The sequence below is a fragment of the Electrona antarctica genome, assembly GCF_951216825.1.
Source record: "Electrona antarctica genome assembly, chromosome: 20".
Taxonomy (NCBI): domain Eukaryota; kingdom Metazoa; phylum Chordata; class Actinopteri; order Myctophiformes; family Myctophidae; genus Electrona; species Electrona antarctica.
In genome coordinates, this window is record NC_136801.1 from 38,106,172 (window position 1) to 38,118,349 (window position 12,178).

The 12,178-nt window shown below is 45.2% G+C and overlaps 1 protein-coding gene across 1 annotated transcript in view; it reads left to right on the forward strand.

The window, feature by feature from the left end:
• The window catches only part of LOC306913309 (E3 ubiquitin-protein ligase HECW1-like), a gene marked incomplete at both ends in the record, with an annotated part of 139,982 nt that overhangs the window by 104,985 nt on the left and 22,819 nt on the right, over positions 1 to 12,178 (forward strand). The window contains 6 exon segments of the mRNA XM_079489898.1: positions 80 to 204; positions 2,094 to 2,279; positions 3,950 to 4,084; positions 5,872 to 5,986; positions 7,910 to 8,006; positions 9,626 to 9,709. Coding sequence (XP_079346024.1) covers positions 80 to 204; positions 2,094 to 2,279; positions 3,950 to 4,084; positions 5,872 to 5,986; positions 7,910 to 8,006; positions 9,626 to 9,709 — 742 coding nt within the window.

Sequence of the window (12,178 nt, forward strand, 5' to 3'; positions counted from 1 at the left end):
AGCCGATAATGACACCGATATACTGTATGTTTATTTAGTTTTTGTTGTTTTCGTTTCCCCCTCTCGTGCCCTCTCGCAGAGCCACGGCGAGAGGGCGGTCCCTCCTCGCCTGTCAATCAGCAGAAGATCACCATGCTCCTCCAATCACCCGCTGTCAAGTTCGTCACACACCCAGAGTTCTTCACCGTGCTACACGCTAACTATGTGAGCACTGGAATGACACGCACACACATGCACGCACACACACACACACGCATGCACGCACGGATCGCAAGCATGCACGCAAAATGCAGATCTACCTTATTGCAGATATGCTATTTTCTTTTTTTTTAAATTATGTTTTTATTTTGGTCATCGTGTACAAGCATAATGAACAACTACATCATGAGATGAAGTGCATTACAATCATATATATATATATAAAGGTATATTTCCCATGTTCTCAATGGTGACCAAAGTTACATTTTCTTTTTCTTTTTTTTGGAACAAAAAAAATGATCAAACAAGAAAAAACAAAAAAGACGAACATCTGGGCAGCTCTGAAGGGAAAAGGGGGAAAGGAGACGCTTTCACAAACCTACATTACACTTATTTGAAAACAAGTACAGGGTCATACATTCAGCAAGTTACAATAAAAATAAAGGAAAAGAGAATAAAACATAAAAATAAAAGAGAGGTATAGGACGAGCGATAGCAACACAATACTTTGTTTTCCCTTATTCAGCAAAAGTCTGATCGGACAGGTGCGATATATTCAGTCCATTTAGTCCAGATCCAGAAGAACTTTTCTTCCTGAGATCTGAGTGAGTATGTCAGTTTTTCCATCTTGTATATATCATGAGTTATCTCGATCCATTCTTCTACCGTGGATGGTTTTGGTTGCATCCACCTCCTAGTGATAGCCTTCTTGCTAGCCACCAGGAGGGTCAGAATAATTTTTTTATCGTTACTATCAAATAGGTCATATTGGAGGTTTCCTAGGTATAAGGTATCAAAATGGAAGGGGATGTCGATCCCAAACACCGCTTCTAAATGATCATGAATTTCCTTCCAATATGTATCTAGAACTGGGCATTCCCAAAACACGTGAAAATGGTTCGCTGCATTTTGATTGCATGATCTCCAGCAGTCTACTCCTGTACCTCTGTATCTTTTTTGCAGGGGTGTTATAAAATACCGTATATGATTTTTCCAATTAAATTCTCTCCACATATTTGAACATGTTGACTCCCATAGCGATTTGCAAGTTTTCTCCCATTCTTCTTCAGTTATAGTGAAATTCCCTTCTCTTTCCCATTTTTCTTTTACATATATCGTATTTTCAGTCGTGTTCTGCTGGAGACCATTATACAGTCTAGAGATAATCCTACTGCATGTAGGAGAGTCTCCTGCTGACAAAAACACCCTCATGAGGTCTGAAGCCTCCAAAAATAAGGCACCACTCAATGTCTGGTTCATGTAATGCCGGAGCTGTAAGAATCTATAAAAATCACTTTTTTCACATGTTTCTTCTGAACAGATTCAAAGCTCTTGAGTGCCCCCTTGTGTACAAAAGTGTAATAGTTGGTTATGCCTTTAGAGATCCATCTCCTAAATCGACAGTCAGTTCTGTTTGGAATAAATTCTGTGTCGTACGCACACCATCTCAGCATTTTGGCCCCATTTTTAAGGTCACGTTTTTTCAATGTTTCTTGCCAAATCTTTAATGCTGTATTAATCCAGGGGTTATTTCTATCTTTCATATTATTTATTAACCTATCATCCCCAATTATGGCGGCTAGTGGTATCCCCTGAGCCCATGCCACCTCAATATCTTTCCATCTTGCCGAATATGAAGGCATGCAAGGGTCCTCAATTGAGCGGCACAATAATAGTCAAACAGACAGGGGAGGCCCAGTCCCCCTGCTTCCCTTTTTAATTGTAGCAGATATGCTATTTTCAATGAATGAATGGGTTGTGCACCTGTGTGAGTATCTGTCTCCCTCTCTCCCTCCCTCCCTCTCTCCCTCTCTCTCTCTCTCTCTCTCTCTCTCTCTCTCTCTCTCTCTCTCTCTCTCTCTCTCTCTCTCTCTCTCTCTCTCTCTCTCTCTCAGGCAGCGTATCGCCTGTTCACCAGCAGCACGTGTGTGAAGCACATGATCCTGAAGGTGCGTCGCGACGCCCGGAACTTTGAGCGCTACCAGCACAACCGCGACCTGGTGCTCTTCCTCAACAAGTTTGCCGACATCCAGACTGAGCTGCCCCGTGGCTGGGAGCTCAAGACGGACCCTCAGGGAAAGGTAGGAACCATATATGGAGCTGCCCCGCGTCTGGGAGCTCAAGACAGACCCATAGGGCAAGGTGTATCAGAGTGGTCACGGTGGCACAGTTGGTAGTGCTGTCGCCTCACAGCTAGAAGGTCCTGGGTTCAGTTCCCGCTGGGGACACTGTGGGCGCTGTGGGTGCTGGCAGCGTGTCTCCTCCTCCACGTCATCAGTGCCCATACCCGAGGCGGGGTTGGCGAAAGGGCCTTTCTGTGTGGAGTTTGCATGTTCTCCCGGTGTCCCCTAGGGTAGGTACCCTCACAAAAAACATGCAGTAATCCTGGTCTCTAAACTGCCTCCCCCTGGCCAGCCGGGGCGCCTGATGGCGGGGAAAGGAACTGATGGAGGGGAAAGGAACTGGTTGGAATAACGTGTTCCTTCCACGCGCTACGTCCAACCAGGGAAACTCCCCCCTGTCAGGTGTAAAGGAGCAACTTGGACACTCAGGCATGAAGGAAGCATGAGTTCAAGTCTGTTGCTCTCCCCATGTCCCCCATATATCGGGACTAGGTTGGCGGAGGGTGTGTAGAGCCCAGGATCACATTAGATAATTGACACAGGGGTGAAAAATGGGTTACAAAATCGTGGGATAAAAAAAAGAATTAATCAGAGTCAAAGTATTTGTTTAAAAACCTTTAAAGCCTCGGACAGTTTCACTTCTGTCAAAGTATTTGTTTGGCTCAAAAGATGTGTCATGATTTGTCATGAGCCGAGTTGGTCTTTAAATAAATACTCTCTGAAACGGAAACCATGAACGCATGCACGAGGTAATCCTGCACGTAACTCGAGAACCGTTTTCCCCACCGACTTCAAATTCGACACATGCGTTCCACACCCCCACAGGGAGTGCGGTGCCCGGTGTCGAGTCGGTCGGACCCACGGTTGTCCAGAACCGCCCCAAAAAGGCCTCTCCCCGGGCTCTAGATGGGGCCCCTGCCCAGGGTCCATATGTGGAGCTGGCCTGTTCTGACATCATTCTGACGTCTGCATAGTCTCTGCTCTAGTCTTTTAAAAATAGCAGATCTACAAGCTCACAATGCGTCAATACAGCGACAGAGTGAGGTGACCATAAAGACCCTGGTTTCCGTGCCTGCCTGAACGTCCGCGACCATCGATTCGTTCACTCTTTTGCGGGGCGCTAGCCCCTCCTATATACAGGTTTAACGTTTGTCTTTAGTTCAATGTTTGTTTTATAAACGCCATTGACAATGAAGGAAATATGTATGTCATTTTGTGCCTCATTACGTCATATTGTCTCTTTATTGTTAATTGCATTTAATGTTTGCGTTGGCAACGTTTGTTTCACATCACCATTACATCACCTAACCCATTCTGGACGGGAACCCCTTTTGGTGTTTTTAACTAAGCATTATGTTATACCTTAGCTATTGAAAAATAGCAGATCTACAAGCTCTTAGCGCGCCACCGAGTGGCGCGCTACGAGCTTGTAGATCTGCTATTTTAGAAAAATCGTAAAAATGCGGCACAAATCTTTGAATATATGGGCTAATCAACATGAGTTAGACTTTATATATTAGCGGCCCTCACTTCACACAGGTGTGATTTTGTTCTTCTCCGTCTTCCCTTGTTTCCTTCCTCCTTCCTCCTTCCCTGCGTCCGTCCGTCCGTCCATCCGCCCGTCACAGTCGTTCTTCGTGGACCACAACAGCCGGGCGACGACCTTCATCGACCCCCGCATCCCCCTGCAGAACGGACGGCTCCCCAACCACCTCACACACAGACAGCACCTCCAGAGGCTACGCAGCTACAGCGCTGGAGAGGTACACGCACGCACGCACGCACGCACGCACGCACGCACACACACACACACACACACACACACACACACACACACACACACACACTAGGGCATTCACTTCTAGTCATTTTTACCAGTTGACTAGTTGCCTAGTTTACTAGTCGACTAGTTGTTGAACCACCTATTATGTAAAAAAAAAAAATATGTGTACATTTAAAAACTGTGTACATTGGTGACTATAACTATAATCTACCTGATCTTGAGGCCTACACATTTTTTTTTATCAACTAGTCAACTAGTAGTAGTACCAGCAAGGTCGACTAGTCGACCAGTAAACTAGTCGACTAGTTGCTTAATGCCCTAACACACACACACACACACGCACGCACACGCACGCACACACACACACACACACACACACACACACACACACACACACACACACACACACACACACACACACACACACACACACACACACACACACACACACACACACACACGGGAGTGGGGCGGGAGTGGCTCATCATCATCATACGTCATCGTCATCCAGACGAGGACGTATTCTGCGTATTCTGAATATAATCTCTCAAAGTCAAACTCATAAATTCACAATGCGTCATGCCGCCCCTCGTTGTGAGCTTTAATATCTGCAAACTATGAATCTCATGCTTATGTATACTCTGTAGCCTATAGGCTACTTCTTGCAGAAGAGGGTAGTTATGAGAATATTAGTAGGCCTATATGTAAAATCATTACAATTGTAATGAGTAATGAAAAGAAAGAAACACGTCAGCTACAGTTGAGTATGCATTCACATGCATTTTACAGGCCATGCATAATAAGCCTATCTCACAGAATTTCCCCGCCCCCCCTTAATACGCCCCCTTTCGGGGTTAGTGGTGATAGCGTGACGTCACTCCATAGACGCTACATGTTAACAGAGGTAATTTAAGAAGTCTACAACTTTTGTTTTCTCAAGGTAAGGTTTGTTCTATCTGTTCGAGCTGATTTACCATCTTGTTTGCTTCATAATAATATTGGTCTGTCACATTTTTACATTAGAAAATGTACTTAGATTCTCCAGAGAAAAAAACGTGTAAATGCTAATGTTAAAGACACCACTATTTACCGGAAGTGGGCGTGGAAAGCGGGCTGTGAGATAGGCCTATTATAGCCTACTACAGCTTTTTCTCTTTTTTTGGGTGGCCATCTACAGGCCCGGCATGTGTACTACAGCTTTCTCTGGAATCCGGAGCGGTTTACCTGGTCTTGTGTATTATACGGCATGCATAATTATAACATAACCGCAATGTAGACGCTGGAAAGTTTTATATCGTTTTACAAACTTGAAAGGGGGCGGGACTGCGACGCTCTATATCACCCAACCCATTTTGACCTGAGATCAGATTCTAAAAATGTCTTCTACATCCTGACAGTTTTCTGAAAAAGCCATGTTTCTATGTCAGTCGTTCTTCGATTTTTCAAAAGTAGCAGACCCAGATCTGCTATTTTTCAATAGCTAAAGCATAACATAATGCTAACACCAAAAAGGGTTCCCGCCCAAAATGGATTAAAAGGACCTAAAGGCACTGACAGAGCGCTGGATGGAGTCAATGGTGGCACGGAATCGGTTGGTTAACTGTGTGTGTGTACATGTGCGTGCGTGTGCGGGCATGAGCTTCAACCATCTGTGGTTTAATATATTCTTTTAGCTTTCTCTGAGTTTCTCCTGTAAATCTTTACCAAACGGGATGAACAGAGGAAACAGGGAACATTCTGTCTGACATATTATATAATCTCTTGTAGGCGTCCGACGTGTCCAGGAGTCGAGGCATGTCCCTGATGTCCAGACCTGCCAACGGCCTGGTAGCGGCCATACGCAGTCAGTACCAGCCTGACGCCCTGCCAACGGCCACGCCATGTGAGTATATACTCACTCGCACTCCTTCACACTGTACGGCAGTGGTCATTATTTTCTGAATATGTGACTCTTTTTGATACAGAGGCAGTCATGGCGGCAAGACTAACATATGTGACTAAATTTGACTGAGGGACTGCCATTGGATTTTTTTGAATTTTCGTTTTTTCATATCATATGAAAGCAGGGAAACAGCGAGTTGAGAAAACAGGCTTGAAAGGTTCACTTCTGTGGTCTCTAACATTACACCTAGCTACATGTTTAAGCATTTATTTTATATTTACATGTCGATATCAGCTCTGACACTTATTTCAGACATGCTCTAGTATGTGAAGAGTCTGCCTGTGCTATTAACTAATTTAAAAAAAAAAAAAAAAAAAAAACTTTTTCTCCTCTGGTGAAAAGCTGGAATGTGCGCGATGGCAGTCTCTCAGTCAAATCTGGTCACATATGAGAACATGTCTGAAATAAGTGGCAGAGCTGAAATCGACATGTAAATATGAAATAAATGCTTAAACATGTAGCTTTGAGACTGAGGAAGAAAGATATGGGACCCCACTGTACCCTCCCATGTCCACTCCACAGCTATGTACCCTCCCATGTCCACTCCATTGCTATGTACCCTCCCTTGTCCACTCCATAGCTATGTACCCTCCCATGTCCACTCCATAGCTATGTACCCTCCCATGTCCACTCCTCCATAGCTATGTACCCTCCCATGTCCACTCCATTGCTATGTACCCTCCCTTGTCCACTCCATAGCTATGTACCCTCCCATGTCCACTCCATTGCTATGTACCCTCCCATGTCCACTCCTCCATAGCTATGTACCCTCCCATGTCCACTCCATAGCTATGTACCCTCCCATGTCCACTCCATAGCTATGTACCCTCCCACTTTTTCTCCTCTGGTGAAAAGCTGGAATGTGCGCGATGGCAGTCTCTCAGTCAAATCTGGTCACATATGAGAACATGTCTGAAATAAGTGGCAGAGCTGAAATCGACATGTAAATATGAAATAAATGCTTAAACATGTAGCTAGGTGTAATGTCAGAGACCACAGAAGTGAACCTTTCAAGCCTGTTTTCTCAACTCGCTGTTTTCTGCAAGACATTACTCTGTATACTGTAAGCCATATCTCCAAAACTGGTGCGTCAAACTGAACAACCAATATGTCAATTTGAAGCTATGATTCCCTGCTTTCACATGACATGAAAAAAACAAAATTTAAAAAACAATTCAACGACTTAGCGGTCAGAAACTGTCACATTTTGATTTGGTCTTGAGGGGCCGTCCTAGTGTAGTGGTTAGCCCATTTTGACCTGAGATCAGATTCTAAAAATGTCTTCTACATCCTGACAGTTTTCTGAAAAAGCTATGTTTCTATGTCAGTCGTTCGATTTTTCAAAAATAGCAGACCTACAAGCTCATAGCGCGCCACTCGGTGGCGCGCTATGAGCTTGTAGATCTGCTATTTTTCAATAGCTAAAGCATAGCATAATGCTAACACCAAAAGGGGTTCCCGCCCAAAATGGGTTAGAGGCTGAGCACATGCGCCTTTCATGCGGAAGGTTGTGGGTTCGAACCCCGGTCTGGGGTCCACGTCAGCGAGGGCATGCGGTCACAACGGGTTCCTATAACGCCAAATCAAATGGGTTCAGATCTGAGCCAAGTCTCCTGGGGGGAGGCGCGTCTGAAGCCTGTCCTGGACGGTGTATCCCAACGTAAAAAAACAATCTTAGTCTTTTGAAAAACCTTAGTCTTTTTTTCAATTTTTCGATGCAGTTACCCATACTGGCCAGTGTCATTCAGAATGGGATTGGTGATGTAGAGAGAATATCTATTTCTCTCTCTCTCTCTCTCTCTCTCTCTCTCTCTCTCTCTCTCTCTCTCTCTCTCTCTCTCTCTCTCTCTCGCTCGTTCACAGCTTACAACGACAAGATCGTGGCTTTCCTTCGACAGCCAAACATCTTCGACATGCTTCAGGAGAGACAGCCCAGCCTCGCAAGAAACCACACGCTGAGGTAGACATTCTCATTCCGTCCATATGTCCATGCCCTCCCATGTCCACTCCTCCACAGCTATGTACCCTCTCCCATGTCCACTCCACAGCTATGTACCCTCCCATGTCCACTCCATAGCTATGTACCCTCCCATGTCCAAACAACAACTATGTACCCTCCCATGTCCAAACAACAGCTACTGTATGTACCCTCCCATGTCCACTCCTCCACAGCTATGTACCCTCCCATGTCCACTCCTCCACAGCTATGTACCCTCCCATGTCCACTCCATAGCTATGTACCCTCCCATTTCCACTCCATAGCTATGTACCCTCCCATGTCCACTCCATAGCTATGTACCCTCCCATGTCCACTCCTCCATAGCTATGTACCCTCCCATGTCCACTCCTCCATAGCTATGTACCCTCCCATGTCCACTCCATAGCTATGTACCCTCCCATGTCCACTCCATAGCTATGTACCCTCCCATGTCCACTCCTCCATAGCTATGTACACTCCCATGTCCACTCCATAGCTATGTACCCTCCCATGTCCACTCCTCCACAGCTATGTACCCTCCCATGTCCACTCCTCCACAGCTATGTACCCTCCCATGTCCACTCCATAGCTATGTACCCTCCCATGTCCACTCCTCCACAGCTATGTACCCTCCCATGTCCACTCCTCCACAGCTATGTACCCTCCCATGTCCACTCCATAGCTATGTACCCTCCCATGTCCACTCCATAGCTATGTACCCTCCCATGTCCACTCCTCCATAGCTATGTACCCTCCCATGTCCACTCCATAGCTATGTACCCTCCCATGTCCACTCCATAGCTATGTACCCTCCCATGTCCACTCCATAGCTATGTACCCTCCCATGTCCACTCCATAGCTATGTACCCTCCCATGTCCACTCCATAACTATGTACCCTCCCATGTCCACTCCTCCATAGCTATGTACCCTCCCATGTCCACTCCATAGCTATGTACCCTCCCATGTCCACTCCATAACTATGTACCCTCCCATGTCCACTCCTCCATAGCTATGTACCCTCCCATGTCCACTCCTCCATAGCTATGTACCCTCCCATGTCCACTCCATAGCTATGTACCCTCCCATGTCCACTCCATAGCTATGTACCCTCCCATGTCCACTCCTCCATAGCTATGTACCCTCCCATGTCCACTCCATAGCTATGTACCCTCCCATGTCCACTCCTCCATAGCTATGTACCCTCCCATGTCCACTCCATAGCTATGTACCCTCCCATGTCCACTCCTCCATAGCTATGTACCCTCCCATGTCCACTCCACAGCTATGTACCCTCCCATGTCCACTCCATAGCTATGTACCCTCCCATGTCCACTCCATAGCTATGTACCCTCCCATGCCTCCATGCCCTCCCATGTCCAAACAACAGCTATGTACCACTATAAAGACGAGTCAAGAAATTAATCGTTCGGTAACACATCCATGTAACATTAGTCACTATTGTCGATTCGGCCATAATGCCATATCGTCAACCTCCACCCCTCTCTTACGCTGTCATTCTCCACTGTCCTGTGCTGCAACGCATTTGTCTTGTCTGTCTGTCTATCTGTCTGTCTGTCTGTCTGTCTGTTGTCGTCATCAGGGAGAAAATCCAGTACATTCGTACGGAGGGAACGCGGGGGGTTGAGAAGCTCTCTTGTGACGCAGACCTGGTCATCCTGTTAAGGTAAAATACCACCGGCTTGGGGTGGTATTTTCAGGTAAAAAAGAAACACCTGCCCAGTATGTGCCAAAACAACCACGGAAGGCCCGGAAGTTCCATTCCTATAACCCATTTTGACCTGAGATCAGATTCTAAAAATGTCTTCTACATCCTGACAGTTTTCTGAAAAAGCTATGTTTCTATGTCAGTCGTTCTTTGATTTTTCAAAAATAGCAGACCTACAAGCTCGTAGCGCGCCACTCGGTGGCGCGCTATGAGCTTGTAGATCTGCTATTTTTCAATAGCTAAAGCATAACATAATGCAAACACCAAAAGGGGTTCCCGCCCAAAATGGGATAAAGACTTTGGTTGATCCAACAAACACAGCTTAGTTAGTGTTGATTTTGATTAGTTGAATAGTCGACTAGTTGCTAGAGGTTTCCACCCAAGGTGTATATGTAATGTAATACCTTATATTGTAGATGAATGTTCCATTCCATCCCTTCAACAAGATCACATACAAATCCAATGCATAATATCATCAACCATTTACAGAACAAATTCCAGAATTCTTAAAAACCCTGACGATTAAACTAACTAGTATTTTTTTAATAATGTCTTTCCCTGATGCTCAGGCTACTGATGCTTTTTTCTTATTGTTCTTAGTTTTTAACTCCCTTGAGCCACACCTGCGATATCGCGTGTTATAATTTATACCCGTAGGATGCCAAACCCGCGATATCGCGGGTTATAAGCTTTATATTAACCCATTTTGACCAATCGTTCTTCGATTTTTTTTAAATAGCAGACCTACAAGCTCGTAGTGGCCACTCTGTGGCGCGCTATGAGCTTGTAGATCTGCTATTTTTCAATAGCTAAAGCACAACATAATGCTAACACCAAAAGGGGTTCCCTTTTTGGCAGCTAATTCCTATTTTTGTTTAGTCATAGTCTTTGGAATGAAACTTAATTTAGTTGTAGTCATATTTTAGTCACCTGGAATGTGTTAGTGTTAGTCTAGTTTTTGTCGACTAAATATCATAAGATTTTAGTCGACTAGATCTACAGTTGATTTAGTCGACTAAAATGTATATATTATATATATATATTTTTTTTAATGTTTTTTTGTGGCCTTCGCCATTATTTTATATATTTTATGGAGGGACAGACAGTAGGCTGACAGGAAATGGGGGAGAGAGATGGGGGGGAAGACATGCAGTAAAGGCCGTCGGGATCGGGAGTCGAACCCGCGGCACACTGCCAGACTGGATTACCAGTCTGGCAGCGGTCCAGGCACCAAGGTGCCTGGACCGCTGACTAAAATGTATTTTGATGCCGTCGTAATGACTGATTTTACACTTGCTGAAAATAGCAGATCTACAAGCTCACAACGCGCCGCGCTGCGACGCGTTGTGAGCTTGTAGATCTGCTATTTTCAGCATGAAACCAAGTGTAAAATGACTTGACGACGAAACGGTTAATATTATATTTAGTCTTATCTTTTGTCACCATAGCTTAGTTTTCATTTAGTTTCCATTTAGTTTTAGTCGCCAGTGAAAAAAGGTAGTCGATGAACATTTTTGGTCTTAGTTTTAGTCGACGAAAACAACACTACCGTTTCTGGCGAAAGATAAACATGGTCGCCGGCTGCTAAAACAAGCTGCAGCTCAGCCTCTGACCCCTCCCTCTGACCCCTCCCTCTGACCCCTCCATCTGACCCCTCCCTCTGACCCCTCCCTCTGACCCCTCCCTCTGACCCCTCCCTCTGACCCCTACGTGCATGGCCAGAAAAAGGTTTTGAATGGCAGCCTGCGGTATCTAGAAAGAACACTAGATGGCAATCAAAGTGCTTTAACCCATTTAGGCCTGCCGCCTGACACCAGATTCTACAAAAATGTCTTCTAAATCCTGAAAGTTTTCTGAAAAAACCCATGTTTCTATGTCAGTGGTGCTCAACCTTTTTCATGTCAAGGCCGCCGACCCCCATCTGAAAATATGCTGTTCCAGGGACCCCCCCCCCCCCCCCCCCCCCCCCAGAAGCAAAGATTTAAGTTAAAACCGTTCTTTCACGATTTTTCTAAAATAACAGATCTACAAGCTCGTAGCGTGGCACTCGGTGCCGCGCTACGAGCTTGTAGGTCTGCTATTTTTGAAATATCGTGAAAATGATGCACAAATCTTTGAATAGGTATATATTCTTTCAGAGCGAACGTTTTTTTTATTTCGACGTCAGGCCTAAATGGGTTAAAACACAAAAAGGGGTTCCTGCCCAGAATGGGTTAATGAATGCAACATTTTTATTGAAAAAACACGCGGGCACCTCACGTATCAGGAGGGCAGTGTCAGTCACCAGAAAAAAGGACGGGGGTGTTTTCGTTGAATCTCAACGTGGTTAAAATGGAGATTGAAGTTGCAACGTGGGTTTGTATAAAATTAATATCAAACATCTAAATACTGAATTGAGTGACTGAAACACTGCTTGGGGGGTGCTCA